The 27,495-nt window shown below is 48.7% G+C and overlaps 1 protein-coding gene across 1 annotated transcript; it reads right to left on the reverse strand.

Annotated features, from left to right (window-relative positions):
• Nucleotides 1-11,995: 11,995 nt before the first annotated feature.
• Nucleotides 11,996-14,346, reverse strand: LOC117840990 (NADH dehydrogenase [ubiquinone] 1 beta subcomplex subunit 10-A). Its single transcript, XM_034721547.2, has 3 exons — nucleotides 13,967-14,346; nucleotides 13,797-13,873; nucleotides 11,996-12,305 (listed from the first exon to the last, which is right to left on the reverse strand). The coding sequence occupies exons 1-2, from the start codon at nucleotides 14,250-14,252 to the stop codon at nucleotides 13,845-13,847; spliced, it is 315 nt and encodes a 104-aa protein (XP_034577438.1). The 5' UTR covers nucleotides 14,253-14,346; the 3' UTR covers nucleotides 11,996-12,305; nucleotides 13,797-13,844.
• Between the last annotated feature and the right edge of the window lie 13,149 nt (nucleotides 14,347-27,495).

Raw genomic sequence — 27,495 nt, forward strand, 5'->3', positions numbered from 1 at the left:
TCCCAAAAGCAAAATAAAGCCCACGCATCGCCAGGCCTAGTGTCTTGCTCTATTCTTTAGATTTTTTTATTTTAACCCCTTTTAGTCTAAAATTTTATAAATAACTCCTTTCAATCTATATTTTCAAAAACTAGCCCTTTTGGTCACACCATGCTCCGTGGCGTGACTAATAGTTGAGTCACACCATATGCAATGGCGTGACCGATGTACACGGTGGCATTGGGAAAAAGTCGACTGCGACGTGGTGACTGCAATGGCCATTTTAATTAGCAAATAAACTCTTTAATTCCTCAAACTTGACTTGTATAATTTATAGAGTGTATACGTTCCATTTTAAGTGTTTGCACTCCAAATCATGACGTGAAAAATGAGAAATTCAATTCCTAAATAGGCTAAGTGTTATTGGTTAGACACGTAGATAAAGGAGTTGCAGCGTCCAATTAAAAGTTGAATTCCTCTTATTGGTGCAACATCTTAGTCACACCTCTTCCAATTCACGAACAGCCGCCTGTACGGGTCGAATCACGAAGTTCGTCACACATACAGCTGTCTCCTCTTGCTTACCACTTATCACACATGACTTTCCTCAGTTCAGTTCCTGGTTAAGGCGATTCTCAAACACAAGAAGCTCTGAATGACTTTGCATAAGTACTGTGCGTGCTAGCGTCCTTTAACATGATGGTATTTATATTAAAATAATTAGAGGGCCAAAACTAGTAACATGACCGGTGAGGGGAATTCCGGTTTGAAAACGGGAAATTCCCGTTAAAAAACTTAGCTGACTCCTGCACTTGGACTTCACTATATCGGACGCATTACAGGGACATTGCTGTCTCTGGCCTGACTCCTGGACTTCGCCTTCCTTTTATCTCCAACCATAGGACTTGTTGGCAGGCAAATATACAGGAAAACTTGATGATCCCCTACCTTACTTCTTATACAGCATGTGTAAGCGATCTTTGGTTGCTTTGCCTTTCTGACTCCAAATTAACATCTAACGGCCAAATTAACAAAGCGAGCATGCTATAGCTATCAATCTGTCAAATTTGACTATCAACAATATGCTTAAGTGATTCTATCAAATTTAGGTGTCATATATGTTTTTAAGTGAACTTGTTTAAATGTCATATGTATTTATGTCAACTTAACAAGTTCAAGCATCGTGTGTGTAAGTGAACTTTACCAGACATAGATACTTAAACATGCATATGCCATTTTATGTTTAACTGAAAATAAGTATGCCATATATGTACAACCAATAACACTTAGCCTATTTAGAAATTAGATCTCTCATTTTCTACACCATGGTTTGAAGTGCAAACACTTAAAATGGAACTTATGCACTCTATAGATTATACACGTCGAGTTTGAGGAATTTAAGACTTTATTTGCTAATTAAAATGGAGAACAAAATAAGATTAAATGAGATGCATTTTTGTGCACTTTGAGAGCAGCCACCACTCCTTTATCAACCAATAACACTTAGCCTATTTAGGAATTGGATTTCTCATTTTCCACACCATGATTTGGAGTGCAAATGCTTAAAATGGAACTTATGCACTCTATATATTATACACATCAAGTTTGGGGAATTGAAGAGTTTATTTACTAATTAAAATGAAAAACAAAATATAGTTAATGAGATGCATTTTTGTGCACTTGAGCATGGCCAGCCAGCAGGAGAGTCACGCCATGCTCACGGCAGATGGCTTGGCGTGACTGGCTCCACCACGTCATCAGTACGTCGCAGTCGACTTTTTCATTTTTCTATATTGATCACGCTATTGCATGTGATGTGACTCAACTATTAGTTGCTGTCATGAAGCTTGACGTGACTAAAAGAGCAAGATTTTAGAAATATAGATTGGAAGAGATTATTTCTAAAATTTTAGATTAAAAAGAGTTAAAATAAAAAATTATATTCTTTATTTTTCTATAAAGCGTTAAAGGTGAAGCTCCCCATAAAGCAGGATGCTATCCAACAGTTCAAAGACCTAAAAATTTGGGCGCTGCGCTGGTTTAGGGAAATTTGGCAGTACTAGACCAAGTTTAGCAGTGCAAGCGGCACAGTTCATTGGCAGGCACATTTGCAAATGGCCGACGCTAATGTAAATTTTGCCCCGCCTAAAAAATTGCCAACTTGGGCATGCTCCGCTTCTGCATACAACTATGCTATGCCTGCAGAGAGTGGGGAAATTAGTTGGTACTCTTTCTGTTCTAAATTGTAGGTTGTTTTGATTTTTCTAGGTTCATAGATATTATTATGCACTTAGACATGCACTATATCTAGATGTATAATAATATCTATGAACCTAAAAAAGCTAAAACGATCTACAATTTGAAATGGAGGGAGTAGCAATTACTCGACCAAGAAACGATGCGAAATGCATACCGATGTAATATTTGGATCATCTGCAGATATGCCCGGGCCCGGCTACAGGATCCGGCAACAAGCTGAGGCGGCAGATTATTCTGCGTCTCATGGTGTCGTTGTCAAGATTTGTGGATCGAGACTTAGACTAGTAAGTTTCTTTTATGCGTGTAAGGCTTCGGATGGTGGCGTGGGAGACACGAGGTTAGACTGGTTCGGGCGAAAGAAGGCCCTACGTCCAGTATCGAGGCTGCTCGTGTTACCCACACGGGGTTCTGTAGTAGGGGTTACGATGGACGAGAGAGGGAACTTATCCCAGGTCTCTTGAGTGTGCTTGTACTCTAAGGGAGTGTGATAGTGTTCTGTTGGCTTGAGAGAGAGAGAGAGAGTTCCCGTCCCCTGTCTCAGGACCCCCGGTCCTCCTTTTATAGCGCAAGAAGGAGCTCGGGGTTACAGTTGAGACCGGCCTCAGGAGGAGAGGAAGAAAGGATAAGCTAAGCAGGAAAAATGATACATGGGGAGGGTCCCTAGGCCGCCGCTCTTGCTCCGGCCTCCGGTCCTTGTCAGCACGTCCGGCGCGGGAAGGCGATTCCTTCCTGATCTTGTCGTTGATCTCCCTAGTCGTCGTCGCCGTTGAGCGTGATGATGATCTTCAGCCTCGGCATCCGTGCCCATCGGGGAGGAAGCCTGATTCTGTTGCCCCGCCGATTACCGTAGGACCCGGACGTCACATCCCTGAGACTGTCGTTGGGCGCACGGGGCGCGAGAGCGAACGGTGCGCCCTCCTGTGTCGTTCGGCGCAGCTCATGAGTACTTTGTGACGAATCAGAAGGAGCCGCGGGCACTGCAGCCCGCGCCGCACGGCCGTGCACCGGTATTCGTGACCGATTACGTTGGGGACGCCTCTCCCTTTTGGCTTGACAGGGCCGCGGCGCATTTATGGCGAGGTCGACAGGGGGACCCACGAGATCGTTATCCTGATCCTCCAGTCCGCGCCCGAGGGGAATATCCATCTCGTGGACCCGAGTGAGTCTGACCCCCGCGTCCAGGGTCGGGCGAGGCGGAGTTTCTGTGGTGGGGGTCGGGCGCTCCCGACCCCGGTTCCCTAGGTCGGGCGAGGCGGAACCTTGCGGCGAGGGGTCGGGCGCTCCCGACCCTGGGACCGCGGTCAGGCAAGACGGAGTGGGATGTTCTCTGCCTTCACTGGGTCGGATGTAATCGTAATTACCGCAGGTGGGCCTGGGCCTTCATGACTGTCGCTTTAAGCGGTTTAGGTCGTTAATATTTCCCCCCAACAGTAGCCCCCGAGCCTGTGGTGGAGCAAAGGTGCTCCTCCAGAGGCTTCTTTCAATGCTCGTCGGGGATCTTTGCTTGCCCTGCAAGCTGCGGTTGATCAGGGGTAGGGAGTGTTGTTGGTCCGGCTTGGCCAGGGAGTTTGATCAGGAGAGGTGTCCTGTGGATGACTCGGCGCAGAAGGATTCCTCGTTGCTCCGTAGGGCGCTCCCGCCTCGAGTCCTCAAATCGCGACCACACGCGTGGTCGTCGGTTGCGACGTTAGCTCCCGAGCCCCCGCGCGTTGCAGGAGACCGATCGGGAGGCTAGATCGGCTTTTGATCGTTACCCCTCAAGCATCCGTTCGCTGGGACGGAGGGGGTGAGCCGTGCCACGCTATCCTTGTTGGACGAACCGTGGTGCTCGTTGAGCTACGAACGGGTCGGTTCGAGTGGAGTCCCAGTCCCTGTTCGGGGGGGTCCGGCTCGGGCCAAGCTGGTGGCGTACTCCAGATTTCGGCTGGCCAATTCATATAGTTCCCGAGTCCGTTCGATCGGATTCGGGGGCTCGTTGCCTTTCTTCGAGGAAAAACCATGAACTTAGACACCAGCCCGGGCTCGAACGTGAGGTCGGGACGCCCTTGGCTTTCGCTCGCCTGGGTGGTGGCCGCTAGCGGACCCGTCCCTTCTCACCCCTTGCTCGTGGGCATTCTGAGACGGCTGTCGAACCCGTAGCAGGCCGGCCTTCGAACCTCTGGATCGTATATGGGCCGTAGGGACGTTTCCAGCCCCGTATCCCTTATTACCTTTCGGTGGGCCTTGGGCTGAATCGGGGTGGATGTTGTGTGCGCGTCTTCCGGGAGACGGAGTTATGGAGGGCGCCGAGCCACGAATCGAGGGGGAGAGGATGTCTCTGTGGCCGATCGTGCACGCGGTTTCTGAAAGGAAAGTGGGCGTGATGGGGGCGTACCTGGTGCCGCATTTATGGTGACAAGGGCGTCAGTTCCGCTCCCTTCACGCCTTCCCTATAAAACAAAGGCTTCGCCTCGCTGGTTCTGCCTGCCTCCTGCTTTCAAGTCTTTTCGCCTTCCCAGCTCATCCGCGCCCGCTTCGTCTTCCTCTGCTCGGCGCTACGCCCTTTCTCCCCATCCCTGTCGAGTTCCTTCCTCCTTCGGCGATGGGATCCTGGGGGATTTCCCACTTCAATTCCTCGCGCGCCGAAGGCCTGGTGAGGAAAGGCCTCCTCTGCGAGAGGACAGAGGTGGACGAGTAGGAGCTGCCGGGGTCGAAGCAGGTGCCGACGCCTCCCGCCGGCTACATCGTCTCCTTCGTCCACTTCCACGAGCGGGGGTTCGCGACTCCGCCGAGCCGCTTCTTCCGCGGGCTCCTCCATTACTACGGGCTCGAGCTGCAGCACCTTAACCCCAATGGGATCCAGCATATCGCGGCGTTCGTCGCACTGTGCGAGGGGTTCCTGGGCATCGAGCCCAACTTCTCGCTGTGGAAGTACTTTTTACAGTCAGCCTGTACCAGAAGACGGAGAGGAGGGGGAACCAGCAGCGGTCGCCCCCGGTGCCGATTGGGTGCGCCGGGATCCATCTCCGCCATACTCGCTCCAAGGAGTACATGGCGGTGAAGACCGCGGCGTCCCACAAGGGGTGGCACAATCAGTGGTTCTATGTGAAGAACTACTCGAACTCCCCCCTGCTGGAGTTCACCGGCCTTACCATCGACGTGGCGCCTGAGGTGTGGGCGTACGGACCGGTCGAGAAGGAGAAGAAGCGGATCCTCGACCTGCTGCAAGCCATCGAGCAATTGAAGAGGAGAGGGCTTACCGGAGTTGGGGTCATCGGGGCGTACCATGCCCGGCGGGTGGCGCCGCTGATGCTCCGGGCTCGTTCGCTTGCCGACATGACTCCGGGCGCGTCGACCAAGGGTACCGTCCTGGTGACGGGTGCGCTCGCCGCCTTCGAGATCCGACAGCGTATCCGGGAGGCGTTGGAGGACAAGGACGCCGACTACCCGGTGCCCGGGCACCCGCCGATGCGCCCGGACGAGGGCTTCATCGACTTGGTAAGGAATTCGTGCGCCGACCTTCTTTTTTCGTGTTTCTTGGTCATCGTTCTGACGCGGGGCCATTTTGTGTTTGTAGGGTATGCTGACCCGGGTCGTGGACTCACACCCGCCGGTGCCGGAGGACGCCGATCGGCGGCTGCAAAACCGCCTCCTTGCTGAAGAGTAGAAGCTCCGCAAGGACAAGGAGACGGCGAAAAAGAAGAGGAAGGCCGCCAATGAGTTCCAACGGCGGCGGCGAGGGCAGGTCGTGTCGGATGACGATGACGACGACGATGATGACGATGAGGAGGAGAGTGAGGATGATGATGATGAGGAGGAAGAGCTTGCTTTATCCCCTCAGTCGGGCGCGCTCGTTATTTGGGAGGCGCGTCCGCTAGCACCGTGAGGGATGAAGCGGGCGGACCGTCCGCCTGGGGCTTGGTTCCGCAAGGCTCCGGGGCCATGCCCCAGGGATCGGCGCGGAGCGCCCCTCAGGGGTCGGCACGTGGCGCCCCCCAGGAGTCGGCGCAGAGCGTCCCCCAGGGGTCGGCGCGGGGCACCCCCCAGGAGTCGGCGCGGGGCATCCCCCAGGAGCCGGTGCGGGGCGCCCCCCAGGAGTCAGCGCGGAGCGCTCACCGGAGGTCTACGGAGCCCGCCCCCACCGTCGCGCCTGCGGCCCAAGAGCAGAGGAGTGGCGACAAGCGGCCGCTGCCGGATGCCCCGGGGTCGGCGTCCGGCTCGGAGGCGAAGCGCGCGCGCCGTCCTTGCTCCGGAGGAACGTGAGTTGGATTTCCTCATGAAATTCGCTCCTTTCCCCACCTTGCGTTTGTTTCCGCTGACATTCGTTTGTTGTTTCGCAACGCCACCCCCTATGGCCTCGTTCTTCAGCTGGCGCCCAAAAAGGCGCTGCGGGTGTCGTCCGCCCAAAAAGGCCCAAAAAGGCGGAAGGAACGACGGCGACGGGAACAGGGACGGATGTCCCTGCAGCCGCGACAGGGACGGCGGCGGCGACGGACAAGGGAGGGCCTGCCTCCGCGGCCGCGGCGGAGGAGGCGGCGGTGACGGAGGCGGGGACCTCCGCCCCGGGGGTCCCGGCGGAGGTGGCACTGGCGGCGGGGGCGGAGGTGCCCGCTCGAGGGGCTCCAGCAGGGATAGAGGAGCCTCCCTCGACGGTTGCGGCGGAGGGCGAGGTAGCCGTAGGGATACTTGTTCCGCCGCCTGCGACGGAGGCGGTGACGCCGTCGGGCGGGCCCGCGGCGGCCCCGACGCCGACAGGTGCGCAGGCGCCGAGGCCGTCGGCGAACCCAGCGGCTTCCGGAATGATGGAGCCTGCTTCGACGGCGGCGTCGGGATCGGCTCCTGCCTCGGCCTTGGCCGCTACCATTCCCAGGGCGTGGAGAGGGTCTGTCCTGCGTTGGACGTCCCGTGAGGACACGCCGAAGCACCTCTTCACCCTGGATGACGCCGCGGAGTGGCGCAAGTGGCAGGCGGTGCAGGGCAGCCTCGCCAACGCCCGCGCGGCTCTGTCCTCAGTGTTGGGGGAGTTGGACAATGTCGTCCTCCCTGGTAGCCAGGTACGTTACCTCTCGTGTCGGTGATTGTCCCTTTTCCCGTTGCCTTACCCCTGATGGTGTACTGCTTTGTAGGCTCTCCAAGAATGCAGTCGGGGGAAATATGATTTCCTCCGGCTGGAGCGGGGGCTCTGAGAGCGCTTCAACTTGGAGAGGGAGCGAACCAGGGACCTAACCATGCAGGTTGTTGCCGCCCAGGGGGCCATTAACGACCTGCTAAGGCGCGAGCAGGCGGCGCATGAGGACGTGCGGCGATCGGAAGCCAAACTCCAAGCCGTCGACGATAAGGCCCACCTCGACCGCGAGGAACTTTAGGCTGCTGCTGCCGAGAAGGCCCGCCTTGATGCCGAGGAGCTCGGACGACTGAGGGGGGAGCTTGATGCCCTGGCAGGAGCGGGATTCCGAGACGGTCTGGAGGAATGAGGCGGAGAAGATGGCGGTCGAGCTTGGCGCGGAGGTCGGTCAGCTCCGGGCACAAGTGCAGGCACTCCAGACCGCTGTGTCCCAGGGGGCCGACCGGGAGCATGAGCTGAAGGCCCGGTCTGACGGTGAGACTCCTTTTCATTTCTGTGTCTCCGTGGTGCTGCGGTGATTTCTGACTTGATGTGTCTTTTCGGGTGGTTCTTGCAGACGAAATCGCCAAGCTGAGGGAGCTGCTCGACGCAGAGCGTGGTGAGCACGGCGCCCAGCGGGATGCGGTCCGCGTCGTCAACGACGGACTCGGTGTGGTCCAGGGGAGGGGTCGAGCTCGCTGACGACGCGTGTCCTTGGGATGTACCGCTGGGCTCGCGAGATCGCCGTGGATGCGCTCCACACTGGCGTGCGGCGAGCCTTCGGGGTCTTCGGCTCCCACTACTCTGGCATCAATTTCGCCGGGATGAGCGGAGGATACGCCGCCGGCTACTCCGAGGCCGAGTTGGATGAGATCGACGCGTTGGTGTTCACCCCGGCGGAGGCCTTAGCGAAGCTCCTGGAGGATGAAGCCGTCCCTCCCGAAGATCCCCCGGCGAGCTAACTGTACCGGGCTGGCGCCCATGTTGTAAATACATTAGTCCAAACTCGTTTTGTAACGGCCATGGGGGCCTTTTCCCTAACTTATCGTAAAAAAGTTCTCGATTCCCTTTCTTGTTTTTTGGACTTGGAAAGATTAGAGTGCGTTGTCGGGCATGTCAGTAAGCTTTGATGAGCGAGGGTGCCGTAGCCGCTGGGGCATAGGTTTTTTCGCAGTCCGATCAATCTTACTTGAACACCGTTCGTGCACTCTCTCCTTTCTATGCCCAAAAGTTCAGAAAGGGGGCTCGGTTCGGAAGGAAAAACGTTTTTTAGACGGTGCCAAGTGGCTTGGGCCGGAGCCCCCGATAGCCCCCGAGGGATATGCGACCCTGGAGCGAAGCCAGGGTCGGATATCCCTGAGCTCGACGGAAAAAGCGTTGGACAGAACTGGCTTGAAATTCTTTTTTTCCGTAAAAAGAAATCTTCGACTTTACAGAAAAGTTTATGTACAGAACTTAGAAACGAAAACTAGGGGTAGAAACGCCTTAGCTATTCTATGTTCCAAGCATTGCCGAAGATCTGCCCGTCGGGGGTCGCTAGCTTGTAGGTACCTGGCCGTAGTACTTGCGCGACGATGAAAGGACCTTCCCACGAGGGAGTCAGCTTGTGCCGACCCCTCTTGTCCTGCACGAGGTGGAGCACCAGATCGCCAACGTTGAAGGCTCGGCCTTGCACCTTGCGGCTGTGATAACGTCGTAGGGCCTGCTGGTATTTGGCCGAGTGCAGCAGGGCCACGTTGCGCGCCTCATCGAGCTGATCTTGTGCGTCTTCGAGCGATGCCTGGTTCCCCTGTTCGTCGTACGCCTTGACCCTCAGCGATCCGTATTCCAGGTCGGTGGGCAAGATGGCCTCGGATCCGTAGACCATGAAGAACGGGGTGAAGCCAGTCGCCCGACTAGGGGTTGTCCTCTGGCTCCAAAGGACTGCGGGAAGCTCGGCGACCCACCGTCCGCCAAACTTTTTGAGGCGGTCGAAGATCCGTGGCTTGAGACCTTGGAGTATCATGCCGTTGGCTCGCTCGACCTGCCCGTTCGTGCGGGGGTGCGCCACGGCCGACCAGTCTACCCGGATGTGGTGGTCGTCGCAGAACTGGAGAAATTTCTTCCCGGTAACTGCGTGCCGTTGTCGGTGATGATGGAGTTGGGGATTCCGAAGCGGTGGATGATGTCGGTGAAGAACTGTACTGCCTACTCGGACTTGATTTGCACGACCGGTCTTGCTTCGATCCACTTAGAGAACTTGTCGACGGTGACAAGCAGGTGGGTGAAGCCCCCGGGCGCTTTCTTGAAAGGCTCGACAAGATCCAGCCCCCAGACCGCGAATGGCCACGTGATGGAACTGGCACCCCTCATAGGTGCGGACTACTTGGGTAGCGTCGGCGACCGCCGTCGGCCAGTAGAAACCTTACCGGAAGGCGTTGCCGACGAGGGTTCTTGGCGCAGCGTGGTGGCCGCAGGCTCCGGCGTGGATGTCCTGGATCAGTACCTTTCCCTGTTCGATTGGGATGCAGCGTTGGAGGATGCCGGTGTGGCTTCTCTTGTAGAGCTCCTGGTCGATAACAACGAAGGATTTGGCGCGACGCGCGATCCTACGGGCCTCCGTTTTGTTCGCCGGGAGCGTGTCACGGACGAGGTAATCGAGGTATGGGGCTCTCCAGTCGGTTGGAGGGTCGGGCCCTGCCGCGGGGTCTGCCGTGATTTCCATGACCATGGGGCTGGAGGGGTCGGCTTTCAGGGCCGAGTCAGGCGAAGCGGTGCCGACCCCGTCGGGGCTGGCGCCCGGGCCTGGGATAGGTGGCGCGCTGCCGACCTCCCCTAGGTCGGGACCCGAGCTCGGAGCCAATGGCGCTTTTCCGACCCTCGCCGGTTCTTGGTGACGGATTGAAGGCTTGAACTGGTCGCTGACGAAGACGCCGTCGGGGACGGGCATTCGGCCGGATGCTGCCTTCGCCAGCTCATCGGCGGTGGCGAGGAAGTTTAGACTCCCGAAGCGGATCAGGAGCCCAGAGCGAAGCTGGTGTCGTGGCTGGCCATCTGAAGCCGGAGACGTACGCGCAAAGGTCCCCTACTTGGCGCGCCAACTGTCGTTGTCAAGATTTGTGGATCGAGACTTAGACTAGTAAATTTCTTTTATGCGCGTAAGGCTTCGGATGGTGGCGTGGGAGACACGGGGTTAGACTGGTTCGGGCGAAAGAAGGCCCTACGTCCAGTATCGAGGCTACTCGTGTTACCCACGCGGGGTTCTATAGTAGGGGTTACAGATGGACGAGAGAGGGAACTTATCCCAGGTCTCTTGAGTGTGCTTGTGCTCTAAGGGAGTGTGATAGTGTTCTGTTGGCTTGAGAGAGAGAGAGAGAGAGTTCCCGTCCCCTGTCTCAGGACCCCCGGTCCTCCTTTTATAGCGCAAGAAGGAGCTCGGGGTTACAGTTGAGACCGGCCTCAGGAGGAGAGGAAGAAAGGATAAGCTAAGTAGGAAAAATGATACATGGGGAGGGTCCCTAGGCCGCCGCTCTTGCTCCGGCCTCCGGTCCCTGTCAGCACGTCCGGCGCGGGAAGGCGATTCCTTCCTGATCTTGTCATTGATCTCCCTAGTCGTCGTCGCCGTCGAGCGTGATGATGATCTTCAGCCTCGGCATCCGTGCCCACCGGGGAGGAAGCCCGATTCTGTTGCCCCACCGATTACCGTAGGACCTGGACGTCACATCCCTGAGACTGCCGTTGGGCGCACGGGGCGCGAGAGCGAACGGTACGCCCTCCTGTGTCGTTCGGCGCAGCTCATGAGTACTTTGTGACGAATCAGAAGGAGCCGCGGGCACTGCAGCCCGCGCCGCACGGCCGTGCACCGGTATTCGTGACCGGTTACGTTGGGGACGCCGCTCCCTTTTGGCTTGACAGGGCCGCGGCGCATTTATGGCGAGGTCGACAGGGGACCCACGAGATCGTTATCCTGATCCTCCAGTCCGCGCCCGAGGGGAATATCCGTCTCGTGGACCCGAGTGAGTCCGACCCCCGCGTCCAGGGTCGGGCGAGGTGGAGTTTCTGTGGTGGGGGTCGGGTGCTCCCGACCCCGGTTCCCTAGGTCGGGCGAGGCGGAACCTTGCGGCGAGGGGTCGGGCGCTCCCGACCATGGGACCGGGGCGAGACGGAACCTTGCGGCGAGGTGTCGGGCGCTCCCGACCCTGGGACCGCGGTCGGGCGAGACGGAGTGGGATGTTCTCTGCCTTCACTGGGTCGGATGTAATCGTAATTACCGCAGGTGGGCCTGGACCTTCATGACTGTCGCTTTAAGCGGTATTAGGTCGTTAATATTTCCCCCCAACACATGGTGCACCAACCAGCAATAGACCGGGCGGTGACTTGCCCGTCGCCGTGTCTATTCGCCCTAATGTCCCTGAAGGTGGCAAGATCAGCGTTTGACGGCCGTGGACGAGGCAAGATCAGCGGTTGTTTGGCATGGCTCCATGGCTCCAGCTTCAGTAACGATGGGTTACGTGCTCTACCTGATCGTCACTTCCATCAGCCCTGCACGGATATTCCACAAACCTTTCCTTTCCACTATATGAGATGTAGAATGCTCCTCAACAATCTATGCAAAGCTAACAAGCCCTGCATTCACACCAAGTGTTTTCTTCGCGTCCCATTATAAAGACGAGGCAAAGTTTTAAGCTCAACATCGATCAGTAAAGACACTGGTATTCAACAACTGCCTTTGACATTGTTTCAGATAAAAGATGCAATTAAGTGGAAAAGAAAACCAAAAAATGCACAGATTGTACTCCGTATAAACTTCAGCATTGGGAACTGAAAAAAAGGCACGAAGATTCAAGGATCGGTTTGCTCAATATCACAACAGGCCACGAAAAGGTACAGGCACAAGAATGTTTTCTTGGACAACATTATTTGAAGTCTATCAGCAGCTTCAGATGTAAAAGAACTGCAGCAGTTCCAAGTTACTCGTTTCAATTCAACGGAAGGATCAGATCACCTGCACAAGGATAAGAAAAGATCGATGTAGTTATTCACGCAGTTCAATACATGACAAATTATTTACATTTGCTTGTCTATTCCATAATTAATTTCTACGGAAACACAAAGATTGCCATGATAGATGGAAACACGCATACAAGGATTGTCATGATAGAAGGAACAGAGCAACCAACATGCAGGAAGAATGATTACATGTTCCACGAGAGATTGCAATCTGGCACGAACAAATTATGTTTGCACAAAATAGATAATAAAGCTACCTCAAATATTCCACAATTATTGATAGGAATAGTAATATCTTCTTTCTTTTCATGCTATGAGAATATTACAGGTGATCGAATGGTATAAGATGAAGTCTGTATTAAAATTTATAATCTCTTGATATTCATATCGAACTTAAGAATAAGGTAAAGACAACACAAAGAGATACAAAGATGTTCTTGAGAAAACTGGGATATGTTTTCTAGTCTTTTCAGCAGCTCATGATTACTGATGAGTATTTTCAGCCATTCAGTTTGTCCTTAGCTTTAGATCACCAGTTCAAAACAGATAATTGAGACATTAATTTAACAAATATATTCTCCGTACAACACCACTCTGAAGACCTAGAGTCTTTCATGTAACCATTGTCCTCAAATGAATTAGCATACATCAGTACCAAACTAACCCAGTTCCCCACCAATTACAATCAATAATCAGTATAGCAGGGGTGTAATTTTGATACATAATATCCTTCTATTATTGACGTATGTTGATAGGGTATACCATAAGCCCAAATATGTGGTATAAGGTAACTAAGTTCCCCACCTATCACAGTCAACAATCAAGGCATGTATGTAAATCAGCACAAACAGTGAGTCAAGGTCTAAAATCTAAATGTCTCGTGAAATTGTTGTGAAAGCACACATAAAAAGTAACCTAAGGTTGAAATATTTGAGATAAGTGTTGGCCCATCCTGACAATTTATTTGATGGAATTAATGGTTGACCGACCATCACTGTAAATGGGTACAATCAAGAAATTTAGACTTTTATCTCAGATGCGTGATTCACATCTTGGGCACAAGCATGCAACACCTAACAGGCTAACACTGTTGCCACAAGTATGCAGTTCCCTTCCCAATTCAAATGTGTGTAACACCATGATAGCGCAAACCATTTGCTAGAGAGGACCTGAAGAATCATGCTTTCAAAGGCTTAGACGGACAAGGCAGTCCAAACATACAGACAACTGAAAATCTTCCTGCATTTGCCCTTGCCAGTTTATCGATCATTCTATTATTCTCCATTCTACTTCCAGTTATCCCTTTAGGTTACTACTGCCCACCCACCCCCAAAAAAATGTGCTAATGGAGAGTGATTGCTATGTATTTCCAGCACCTCAAATAACTTCGGAATCCACTTCGTTTCCACCACATAGATTACTGCATAACATTCACAGGGACGAAAGCATTTCATTTGAAGCTACGATTAGTTTCACCAGGCCTCACCTCTCCAATCCTGGAACAGCAGTACGAGAAGCCGCAGCAGCAGCGCCGCTACTCTGCCTCGGCGACCTTCTTGGGCTCTGCGCACCAGAGAGGAAACAACCGAATCAGCCAATTGATCAAACTGACGAATGTAAACGAAAGGACAAGACGAGGCATGAAGGGTTTCGGACCATGGAACTCGGGCGGGCGGGCATCCTTGCCCCATCCAACGCCGCGGGTGGCCTCGAGGTACTGGTCAACGAGGTGGCGGCACTTCTGGTGGTGGTTGATGCCCTCGATCCGGTAGCACCAGCGGAGGCGCTCCCGGATGATCTTGGCGGTCTCGATCTGGATCCACTTCTCCCGCACCAGGTGCTCCCGGTACTCCAGCATCGCCACCGGGTCCCCATACGGGTTCTTCGGGTCGAAGTTGTCCGGCGGCTGTTCATCGAACTCAACCTTCGCCTTCCGCACCATCTTCTCCGCTCGCCGCCGCCGCCGCTCGCTCGCTCGCTCCGCCTGGGTGGGGAATGGGATTGGTGTTCTCGTCTCGATCCGATGGGAGACGAAGCTGAACGGGTCGATGAGTCCATTTTGCCGAACCAGGCCTGTGGGCTGGCACTGGCTAGAGCCGGCCCAGCAGAGTGAAGTGTAAGTGGCCCAAGAGACCAATGCTTTTGTCACCGACTTCACAGCTCCCCCCGCTCTGATTCTGCACAGATTCCCCCCAAACGCCGGCGCCTTGGCCCTCCGTTACTGAATTCCATCTGCTTACGTGAGAAGTGTGGTGATCAGATTAAGTCAACTTGCTCGCCTGTGAAGTTACGTAGGGAGGGCCTCAAGGCTGAGTGTGTGTTCTTGCAGATCGGTCGTGTGGTGTACTTCCTCCCCCCTAAATTACTATTTATTTTGGCTTTTCTAGATATAAAACTTTTAATTTGGATTAGATGTATGTATGTCTAGATACGTAGAAAAATTATATACGCGGAAAGTCAAAACGAATAGTAATTTGAGGTGGAGGTAATACTTGCTTGACATTAAACGCAAGGCGATTGAGAAGGTGTATGAGGTGGCACCAAAGGATGTAAAGCTTAAGCAGTAGTATGTTTTCCTTTCTGATGGTTTGGCCCTCCATATCCCCTGTTATAAAGGAAGGATACGGTCGGAAGGAATGACCCTGTAAGGTTTGTGTCTTGCTGATCTCTGTGTCCATGTGCGTGTCTTGCTAATCTCTGTATCACTATCGCCAGGCCTACAATGTGCGATATTTATGCTAATATCGATGACTGGTTCGTAATGCTTTCCATGTATGTGCGCATATTTCTGATTGCGCATTTGTGTTTGAATCAATGCATCTCACAATCTATTAGATCATTGGTTATTTGTTTTTTCCCTACTCCAATATGCAAGTTAAGTCATACATGCAACGCCTCTTGCAAGATTACTAAAATACTTTATACTTAAGAGTCATAGTGCCCCTCTCTGAAGACTAATTCTTCAAGTAAGTTTTCCTTTATGGTCACTAGATGTTGGATGTCTAATTTGCACAGCTGATTAGAATTCTTTGAAAACTTTCCAGCTATGACTCACAACAAGTAGTTTCACCAGCTAAAAGACTGTAAGTACACTTGTTTCCGTTGTCCAATATATGCAGCCAGATCCTTCCTAACCATCTTCTGAAACATCAGAGCAAATTAAGAAAGAACACCGAAATAAAATCCTTTGTGGGTGAGATGCATTCGGCTTACCAAGTTCTTAAAGAAAGAATTCTGGTTTCTAAGTAGTTATAGTTTCCTTGTACCAGAGTGATTCTTGGCGATCTTTAGTGACATTTAGTGGTAATACCAGCTCCATGTTCATAGTTTCAAAGCTTTAGATGAGACACAGGACTTCACTTTTGTCAAGTATAAACATTTTGCGTTTATGTAAAGGGCATCCTTTTATGTTGCTGTGTCCATTCCTAATGATGATGCGTCACTTATGTGTGTGTGTGTTTTGCAGTGCTGTCTACCTTGGCTGAACTGGTGGTCCCTATGGTGAGGGACTCATATTAGCTCATAAAAAAACCAGCCTCGATGAAATGTGATGCGATCTGCTTGTGGCTGAAGGGCTTAAGCTGGGTTTAAGCTGGGTTTAGGTGATCTTTTGGTGAAATAATGGTGTTGATTAGGTGATGGATTGTTTGGCGCTTAATCTCATGGTCATCAAGCATAAAACTTGTTGTATGCTATACAACCATTTAAAATGTATAAATTTCATATGAGTAATTTAAATATCATGTTTCATCTTGGAGAATCCTAAAAGCACAAGCAAGGCTCATCCTCTCAAGCAGTTGTGGCTCAGTGTCTAGTTTCAGATGACCACTGGAGTATATTACAAAAGGACATGGGACATTCAACCATTATTTAGCTGTTTTAATGTTGAGTATAAGTGAATTGTCCACCTCTTCCCATCAGTCTTTTGGGTTGAATTGGTTGGTGCATGCAACTCAATATGGTATCAGAGTCAAAGATTTCAAGTTCAAATTCTGGCGGGCGCGAATAAATAAAATAATTGCAGCCTACTCCAATCTCCACGTATGTGGCATGAGGAAGCCTGCACGTTTCTTTTCATCAGCTTAAGATTTTTGGTTGAACTGATTGGTGCGTACAACTCAATATTTACCACGTTCCATCGTTGTTGGCAATCTTGATGCTTGTGGATGGGCATGGTGCAAGTAAAGCTTGTTTGTGTGATTGTATCTCTACTATCTTTTCATACAGCATATATACAGTCAAAGCACTCGCAGCTAGAAAAATTGCATTTGCATGATCTCTCTCTTTTCTATCTACGCCTTGCTGGAGGTTAATTCATTTTATAAATTTAATTTGGGTTTGGATTATTGCAGAAAATTCATCTGGTATCGATGGTCCATTCAAACTTTTATATTTTTTTTGCGGCAACAGCAATTGTTCTTTGTTGGTCGGATGACTGTCTCTCCTACCTCCTCCGCCGTTGTCGACCATCTCTGGCCATCGGCTCCGCCGCTAGCGCTACTCCTCCTCTCATTCCTGCGGTGCCCCTCCTCACCCAACATCCCAAACATAGTCTTCATCCTTTCCTCTCCCCCGTGTCAGCGTTCGTTGCGTTTCCCATGTCCTTACCGGCCGTCACCGGCCGGTGCCCTCTGCCTTGCCAGCAGCGGCCACAGGAGCTGGTCGGATGCTGTCACACTCGTGCTGCTACGCGTCCTCTACCATCTCCTCATGTTCCCCTACCTTCGCCCACTCGCCCGTCACCTGTTCGACATAATTCTCCATCTGGTTCCAATTCACTTTTTCAACACAGTGGCCATCTATCCTTCAAGCTTCACCACCAACGATTATTGAAGGAAATCCTTTGTTAAATGTGCCACCGGTGCCAAGGCCTAAAATACATATTCTATACTTCAGGGGTATGTACATGGACAAGGTAGTTCTGCTGAATAAGGAGAGGGAGGAGAGCTCGAGTATCTCTCCTCCACACCTGACGGGTCCTCAGGATGAGGCCCACCAGGCGCAATGAATATACACTATAAGAAATACGTTGATCTATGATGGAAATTTTATGACACATTCATTCTTGTCATAGATCTATGATGTTTCTAGCTGAAAATGTCATAAAGTTTGACATACAAGCAAATTTAGTGAAAAAAGTTACGGAACGTCATAAAAGTTGTCATTGTAGTAAAAAGAATCATCACTCACTGTTCCATTGTGGTTTTGTAACGATATAAGCTCCGTGAAAATATCATAAACCAACGAGGATCCCACATATAAGTTTAAGCTGATAAATAGAGCGGTAAAATAAAATGAAAATGTGCTCCTCCCTTGGGTCGAACCTATTACCGATCAAATAGGAAGTCTTTCTTGTGACCTGGTCCCACATGTAAGGTAAGTTTCAGGCGAGTGTGTTATTGGGAAACAGAAAAGCCCGCGCTGCAGCCAAAAAATAGTTTACCTGCTGTCGCGCTTCCGCGATAGAAAACAGAGAGAAGGTGGCCAGCACGGAGCACTCTGGTGGAGATCTGCGCCTTCCCACGGTGGCTCAGTCCTACGGCAGCACAAATCTTATGCTTCCTGCTGCGACGCGTCAATCTGGTCAATAGTTTGGAGTTGAATTCGCTAAGATTTCCCAGATGGATAAACATTGGATACATGGTTGTCAACTATTTACCCCTGAGCATGAGAAAGGGGTCAATAATTTCATGGAATTTGTTAAGAGTAGATAGTCTAACAATGAACAAATACTATGCCCGTGTCATGGATACCTGAATCAGTCTAGATGTACTGTAGATGTGGTGAACCTGCACTTACTTATGAATGGGATGGCAAGCACCTACACTAGATGGATCCATCATAGAGAAATATTCGAGGATAAGGTTTAGAAAAATGCAAATCTGTAGGATAATGGGGTTCAGGAAAATACAATTCTGCAAGATGATGGGGTTGAGGAAATTGCAGTTTTGTCGGATGAGAGGGTTGTGGATGCAGTTCTGCAGGAAGATGGTGATCAGGAAATGGTTCAGGAAAACGAACACATATTGGGTATGGAGGAGGATGAGGGCACTGAAGATGGACTTCCTGAAATGATAGCCGACATGTGCCACACTAAAGAGCTTGAAGGGAAATGTTAGAATTTATAAAGGAACATATAAACCGTAAAGTGTCACCGAGATCTAAATATACACAAATTTACATTTGTTGTGAAGTTACTTCATATCAAGTCTTTTATCGGATCAGCAATGTTGCAATCAATGCGATTCTGAAGGTGGTATCCCTTACTTTCCCAAGAGCATGTGTTCTGACATCTTACGATGACGCAATAAAGTACATACATGCCATGGGACTCGCCTATGATTCTATCCATATTTGCAAGAATAATTGTGTATTATTTCGCAAGACGTTAGCCGAACATGATGTGTGCCTAGTGTGTTGTAAAGCGGATTCAAGATGGAAAGATGCAGGCAACAAGAAGCGCATTCCTGATAAGGTATTGAGGCATTTTCCGCTGGTTTCAAGGCTGAAGACGATGTTTCTTTCATCAAAAACCGCAAAGGATGCACAATGGTAAGGGGTTGAAGTGAAAACCGGTGGACAATGAGCTTAGCCATCTAGCTGATGGTGAGGCACGGAAATACTTTGATAAAAATTGGCCGGAATTTGCCTTGGCCTCGCAAACGATGGTTTCAATCCATTTGGCAACATGACCCACTCATATAGTATATGGCTAGTATTTGTTATGCCGTATAACATGACACCAAGGGTATGCATGGAAGAATCAAACTTCATGATGATATTATTGATCCCAAAATATTCTTCAACCCTCTCTTCTAGCTATTGTCAAGATCACGTAGTCACAGTGGACCTACTAACTTTAGGAATGATGCTAGTAAGGCTCATAAGCAACACGGAAGCAAACTCAAAAGATTGAGGCAAAACATAGCTCAAAACACCTTCCAGGTATCAGAACTTCCGAAAGTGGAATCGGAATTGTCTTGAAAGCTTTGACAGAGGTCCTCTGCGATTTCGTCGGAACTTCCGACCTTATATCGGAACTTCCAGCACCTATCGGATGTATTGAGAAACTACCGACAAATACTCTCGGGTTTTCAAAAATAAATCATCGAAACTTTCGATTCTGTGTCGGAACTTCCATCCCGTCGGAACTTCCTACACATTGTCGGAACTTCCTACAGCACAGAAAAACAGTCCGAAAAGTTTTAGGTCAACACTTCAAAATTCAATCAAATGACCTCCAAAATTCACGAAATTTTAACCATAGCTCTACAATAGTCTAGTGAGTCTTTTCCCAAAAGATCTCCTCAAAAACATCAAGACTTCACTATGGATCTCATGGAATTTGGTCAAGAACAAAAGAGAGAGTGTTTTGGGAAAATGTCGAATTCAAGCTGAATCCGTGAGGGGTTTGAGGGGGGATTACTTCAAATATGCTCACATGGATCTTAGCAACAATTTTCTCCAAAAAATCTCATAAGATTTGAGCTCAAACATGAAGAACAAAAAAATCCCCAAAAATAGCTTCGAAAATACCGAAAAAGAAAAACGCTCAGGAATCAAAGATTTAGCACGAATTAAAACATCAAAACACAACTAAATCACGAGGTCAACATCTTTACAAGATAAGGACTAGCCTGCTCCCATTATCCACCCACTAAGATGAAGAAAATCAAGAGAAAAGAGTAATCACCCTCTCATCTCCCTCTCTCCTCTCTCTCTCTAAGCACTTGGCTAGCCTCTAAGCAAATGAATTAGGATTTTCTCAAAAGGTGCTGAAACAACCAGCCATCCACCTATATATATAGTCTATGACAGATGATTAAACTACCCCTACAGCTACAACTAAGATAACTGCCTACGCAGGGGTATTTTGGTCCAGATTTTTATCGGTGCATCAGACGGACACGCCACCTTCATGACTTTTCTTCGCCTCGACGCAAACTTCGCGATGATGCCACGTGCCCTCCTTCTCAAAGCTCCGACCGCACTGGGCTCGCCCCCGGTTTTGAGGCCCAAACCGGGAAACCTGCCTACGCAATGGTTTTGAGGCCCAAACCACCCAAACCGTCCATCTCCGCTTGGCCGCCATGCGACCTCCTCGATGTCGATGCGCGTCCGGCCTCCGTCGAGGCTCCCGTTCAACTCGACCGACACCGTCTCCATCCCGTCATGTTCTCTCGCCCTTCCGTGCATCATGTGGACCGCCCATGACTCCGTTTGGACTCCTTGGGTCCATCAGTCCAAGCCTATTCGCATTCATCCTTCACCGTCCTTGGTCCATCGACATGAACCTTTCGCTTGATCTTCACCGCACGCCGTCGACCGCCACACCGCATCTTACACCTGCACAACACAAGCCAAGAGCAACATCAATCCAACACAACATTGTCAATCACTCATCATCCAAGGGTGACCACCATTGGTCCTCAATCTCCCCCTTGATGAGTGCATTGACAACACCCAACACAAATTCATAGTTGTAACAAAATAAAAAGAAGATACTCAAAATGAAAAGTCTCAGTCCCCTAAGATAAGGGCAACGGCTCTACACAACTGAAACAAAAACACATGATCCCTCAAGAAGAGGCAGAAATGGCTCAACACCAATCATGTGAAGATCAAATACTCAAACTAAACATCGGCTCCTCAAGAAGAGGTAAAAAGCTCAACGCGACTAGCAAAAGAGCACAAGAGCATAACAAGCTCACAAAACTCCCCCTAAACTTATGCACTCCTCCTGAAAATATGCATACATGCAATCTCTCCCCCTTGACAGGTAAATGAGTTTGTGTGAATCTCTCCTCCTTGTTGACAATGCAAACATCAAGGATAGTCTGAGAGCACAAAATGCAAGCTATGGAAATGAAGAACCTAGCAAGCTTCTCAAATATATCACAAAGCATGCACAAAGGCTATCAGTGAGGTAATGCAGAAGTATGTAGATCATAAAGAGCAATTGCATCGCCATCAAGAGGATATTATGATATAAGCATAAGGCATAACATGTGTTAAGTTTTAACAATTTGCAAAAATATCACCATATGAGAAAGCACCTAGTCATAAATCACCCAAGCAAGAATAAACTATACCATCAGAGCTCATACAAGTAAGATACATTTTCAATAAGAGATCATTGCAAACACCCGCATATGCATCACAAGTCATGTCAAAACTTGTTGAAACCATGTGCCTACTTCTTTTGGCAGACATCATGTAACAACTAAGCAAGCAAAGATATGAACATTAAGCATAAACACTTGGTGAATTATTGAAATTTTCTTTTCATCTTTTTTTTCATCATTCACATAAACAAGGTACATGAAGTGGCTTTGCGGCACAAAAAAGCCATGCTTCCCCAAGGAATGCATCATGGGCTAAACATTTGCAATGATATCTAGGTCTTTGACCCAATTGAAAAGAACATGAATTCCAAGCATAAGCCAAACATGGAGCCAACATTCAAGCAAAAGCAATGCATAACCAAGCATCTACTCATAGGTGATAAGTAAGTCAAGTTCATAGAGTAGAATTAGCATGGGATTCAAAAGCAGTTATCTCATCATATTTATAAGACAATATCATCAAGAGCATAACTGCACATTGCATCAAAATAACCAACCAAAGCACTAGCTCACAAGTAGCATAAGAAAGTACACATGGTATATAGGAGAAGCTCATCTAGTGCAATATGATACAAATGCAACATGATACAGATGCAATGGAACTAAGCTAAAATGATACAGATGAACAACATGCCATACCCAAAAGTGAATTAAGGTAAAGCATGACATGATATTCATATGTATCATCCACCACAATATATCACAAAAGATAGCATGATAAGATATACATGAAGAAAAAAATAACAAAATGCTTTCAAGAAAAGGTGGCTAGCTTACCATGGTATACATAGAAATATGATACAAGTATAATACAAGAGAAGCTTCAAAACTCAACTCAGAAGGGAAATCACACACCCAACTCCCTCCGCAAACGAGCAAAAGTGGCTTAATCCAGGGGTTTGGTGAAGATGTCAGCAAGTTGGTTTTGGGTAGCAATGTGACCAAGGTCAATATCCACTTTCTCAACATGATCTCTCAGAAAGTGGTATCTTACATCTATGTGTTTGATTTTTGAGTGGAGAACAGGATTCTTGGCTACACTAATGGCACTCGTACTATCACATAGGAGGGGTACATGAGAAAAACTCAAATCAAAGTCTCTCAAAGTGGAGATCATCCACAATAGCTGGGAACAACAGTTAGCAGCGGCAACGTACTCAGCTTCATTGGTAAACTGAACAACATTGGACTGTTTGCGAGAAGACCAGGAAACCAAAGAAGAACCAAGAAACTGACAAGTACCAGAAGTGGACTTGCGATCCAACAGACACCCAGCGAAATCCGCATCGGAGTAACCACGAAGTGTGAGTGTCGAGGAGGCAAAGTACCATAAATCAAACTCAGGTGTGAAACAAAGGTACCTCCAAAGTCTCTCAAAGTGGAGATCATTCACAATAGCTGGGAACAGCAGCTAGCAGCGGCAACGTACTCGGCTTCATTGGTAGACTGAACAACATTGGACTATTTGCGAGAAGACTAGGAAACCAAAGAAGAACCAAGAAACTAACAAGTACCAGAAGTGGACTTGCGATCCAACAGACACCCAGCGAAATCCGCATCGGAGTAACCACGACGTGTGAGTGTCGAGGAGGCAAAGTACCACAAATCAAACTCAGGTGTGAAACGAAGGTACCTCATGATTCTCTTTACCACTTGATGATGAGATGTTCTTGGTGAAGCTTGGAAACGAGCGCACAGACACACGGTGAAGTGTATGTTCGGCATCGTTGCCGTCAGGTACAGGAGGGAGCCGATCATGTTTCAATACTCCTTCTGGTCCACCGGTTCTCCTTCATCCGCATCCAAAGCCGTCATCGTTGCCATGGGAGTTGACAATGGCTTGGCGTCAGCCATATCGAACTTCCTCAGCACACTCTTCGTGTACTTGCCTTGGTGCACAAATGTCCCATCCTTACTTTGCTTGATTTGTAACCTGAGGAAGAAGGTCAACTCACCCATCATTGACATCTCAAATTCCCTGCTCATATCATCTGCAAACTTGGCAACCAAAGCATGAGAAGAACCACCACAGATAATATCATCCACATATATCTGAATAATCAACAAGTCATTGCCTTGCCTCAGAAGAAAGAGTGTTTTATCCACTGACCCCATTTCAAACTCATTCTCAAGCAAAAAGGATTTTAATCTAGCATACCACGCTCTAGGTGTTTGTTTTAGGCCATAAAGAGCTTTCTGGAGTTTGAAAACACGATCAGGATGTTTAGGATTCTCAAAACCAGGGGGTTGTTTCACATACACTTCCTCTTTAATAAAACCATTTAGGAAGGTACTTTTCACATCCATTTGGAAAAGCTTAAAACCTTTAGCCACAGAGAAGGCTAGAAGGATTCTAATCGCTTCCAAATGAGTAACAGGGGTAAAAGTTTCCTTATAATCAATTCCCTCTTTTTGGCTAAAATATTGGGCAACCAACCTAGCTTTGTTTCTCACAACCAACCCATCCTCACCTTGTTTGTTTTTGAAAACCCATTTTGTTCCTATGGGATGGCAATTTGGAGGTGGTTCAACTAAAACCCAAACCCTATTTCGCTCAAAGTTCTCCAACTCCTCATGCATGGCATTAACCTAGTTTGAATCAGATAAAGCATGTCCAATATATCGGGGTTCGAAAGAGGCAACAAATGCAGAATGTGCAAGTGTGACATCTGCCTAGATCTGTGCCTAGTGGTGCGTTCATGTAAGTTACCAATCATCTGTTGTGGAGAATGGTGACACCGAATGTGTCGTGGAGCCTCTCTTTGAAGTCGCCTCCCCCTCAACAACAGCTGGATCACTCTAATCTTCTTCTTCATCATCATGTAGTGGTGCTTGTTGATGGCTTAAAGTAGTGGAAGTGGAGGTAGGGCCATCAACTCTTGTAGTCAAAGTAGAAGATTCAGGTGCAACAGCTGGAGCATGGTCAATCTCTTCATCCTCTTCATCACCACTATCAACACGCTCTTGCTCTTCCTCAAAGATGCTTTGCCCTATTTCATGTTCACCTGCAACCTCAAAGATAGAAGTTGTGCAAGGCATAGTTTCATCAAAGGTAATCTCACAAGTTTCCATGATCCGGTTAGTTTCAAGGTTAAACACATGATACACACGACTATGAGAAGTATCTCCTACAAAAATACCATCTGTAGAACAAGACTCAAATTTGTCCAAATTACCTTGCTTGAGAATGAAACACTTGCAGCCAAACACTCTCATGTGACTTACTTTGGGGGTGCGTTGATGCATCAGCTCATAAGAGGTTTTCTTCAGTAAAGCTCGCAAAAAGATTCAATTGGAAACATAGCAAGCAGTGTTGATGGCTTCGGTCTAATATTTTCTAGGAGTCTTATGCTCATCGAGCATCATCCTAGCCATTTCACAAGGAGTCCAATTTTTTCGTTCAACAACACCATTTTGAGGAGGGACATAAGGCGATGAAAACTGGTGTTCAAGACCAAGATCATGACAAAAGGTTTTAAAATGAGTGTTCTTGAATTCTGTGCTATTGTTACTACGAATAGTTCTCATGGCATCTGTAGGTCGCTCATTTCTCAACCTCAAGATCAAATCTCGAACAAAGGGAAATATCTCCTACTTAGATTCCATGAAAAAGACCCATGAATACCTCGAGAAATCATCAACAACCACAAGAACATACCACTTCCGACCAACTAAGCAAACGCGAGCTGGACCAATTGTATCCATGTGCAACAGCTCCCCTGGATGCTCGATCATCACCTGGTTCATAGGTGGGTGAGAAGCGACAACCATTTTGCCATGATGACAGGGAGCACAAACAAGATCCTTCTCAAATTTTAGCTTAGGCAAACCTCGAATAAGATCAAGAGCACTTAAACGGGAAACCAAATCAAAGCTCAAATGACCCAATCTCCTATGCCACTTCCAAAGCTCAGAAGACGAACCAGCAACTAAACACCGAGAGAGACCAAATGACTTAGAGAAGTCAACTCGAAACACCTGACCCTCGGGGACGATCATACACACAAGATCACCTTGAGAGTCTAAAATCCGTGAGGCCCCATGCTTGAAACGAACCTCAAAACCATCATCAAGCAATTGCCAAACCAAAAGCAAATTGAAGTCGAGGGAATCAACAAAAGCAACTCGCTTGAGCATGAAATTCTCACTTACCTGTATTGCTCCTTCAGACAATACCTTACCTTTGCTATTATCCCCGAAAGTGATGTACTATCTGGTCATCATCGGGGTGAGGCTGAAGAACCATCTATGATCACCAGTCATGTGATGAGAACAACTGGAGTCAATAAGCCACATGTTCTCCAGGCCTCCAACCTGCTCAAAAAGGAGACCAAGGATGAGCAAATGTTTCAACATTGGGGTTAGTGAAACAAGTAGAATACCAGTGTCGAACTATTTGCTCAAGAGTGGGGTTAGCAAAATCAACCATCTCTCGACTCACTAGGGGACTACGGCCACCACGAGAGGGAAAATATGGTCCGTTGTGCCTCTGAGACTCAAAGCCACGGCCATGTTGTCCTAAATCATATTGACCATAACGAGGAGCATGCCTGGCAATCCTGCGAGAAGGAGCTAAACGCACACTATCCATACGACGAGGTGGAGGAGCTGTTCTAGGCGCATGTACACCGTGAGAAGGGTAGTACATGTCCTTGTTGCCCCAAACACGCTCACGCCTCAAAGCTTTTTTTCTTCAAAAACAAAAGTCCTCAAGATCACCCACCCTTTCACAGTACCCACAATGGAACCGAGCAGGTTGTTTTGGCTGTGGGTTAGCTTTGGGTTGAGTGTTCATTCTTGGTTGTGGTTTGGCTTGGGGTTTTGGTGGAGGTTTCTTCAAAGGCATATCAGGAAGTGTGTCAAGCTTATTTCTGAGGTGATTGGGTTTTTCCACCCAAATGGGTTTCTTTGGAACTTTTGGTGGTATCTCAATGACCATTCCATCTTTAACACACTCCATAGGGTTTTTCTCACAATCTGGGTTGGTATGCTCTCCACTCAGCTTGAGTGGCTCACAAGGGGTGGAAGTTGCTTGTTTTTCTCTCTCACCACTGCATTGACCAACCTTCTCATACAACCCATCAAAAACCTTCTGATACAGCCCATCAAATCTACACTGGTTGATCACATTCCCAATCCCAAAACCATCAGCCCTTTTAAACTCCTGAATCATCATACCCAACTGAGGTTCCCTACTTGACACCCAATTGAGAACTGTGCGCAAGTAGTAATTTTCATCCTCAGTATTTTGCAAATAATGTTTAAGTTCAGGACATTTTGTGCATTCAGGAACTTTATATTTAGCAATTAAATCATATTTCTTAAGAGATTTAAACTTAGCACATGCATCATCAAGTTGAATCTGTAAAGCAGGGCAATTTGCAAGCACCAAGTAAAACAGGTAGAGTCTTAACTTCATCAAGAGCAGCCCTAGTCAAATCAAGTTCATCTACAAGTAAAGAATGCTTGGATTGCAAAGAAGCTATACTAGCCATGTGAACAGCACATTCATCACACTCAACAACATCAGAAACAGTATGAGCAAATTTTAGCAAATCTATTTCAATCAAAGCACTCTCCAAATTAGCCTTAAGCTCAATTCGTTCACGAGCAGCCTTTTTAAGCAACTTATCTTGATTTAGCAAGCAATCATTAAGTTCCTCTACTTCCAAGGCAAGTTGTTCAGGAGTAGGCTTTACCTCTATTTCTATGTCGGAGTTGCTTTCCTTGCCATCCTTCTTGTTGTCGGTGTTGAGGGCCATGACGCAGTACCTGTTGCTATTCTTGTTGAAGTAGAAATAGAGGTTGTTGAAGTTCTTGTTGTCCTTCTTCTTTTCCTTGTGGTTGTTGTACTCCTCACTTGAGCTTGAGTCAGTGTGGTCATCGGTGTCAGAGTCGACATTGCTGAGGGAGGCAATGAAGGCGCACGCTTTGGCCTTCTTGCGGTACTCCTTTTTCTCACGATCGGTGTACTTCTTCTTTTTCTTCTTGCCGTCCTTGTCATTATTCTTGTACTTGTACTTGCTGTAGTCGTACCCGTTCTTGGACTTGTTCTTGTCA

The sequence above is a fragment of the Setaria viridis genome, chromosome 9 (assembly GCF_005286985.2).
Source record: "Setaria viridis chromosome 9, Setaria_viridis_v4.0, whole genome shotgun sequence".
Classification (NCBI taxonomy): domain Eukaryota; kingdom Viridiplantae; phylum Streptophyta; class Magnoliopsida; order Poales; family Poaceae; genus Setaria; species Setaria viridis.

What these genes read in the sequence shown, in the direction of transcription:
- LOC117840990 (XM_034721547.2), bottom strand. Translation starts at nt 14,252, where the DNA reads ATGGTGCGGAAGGCGAAGGTTGAGTTCGATGAACAGCCGCCGGACAAC. An exon ending in CCGCCCGCCCGAGTTCCATG is followed by an intron (nt 13,874 to 13,966) that starts GTCCGAAACCCT and finishes TCTGGTGCGCAG; the next exon opens with AGCCCAAGAAGGTCGCCGAG.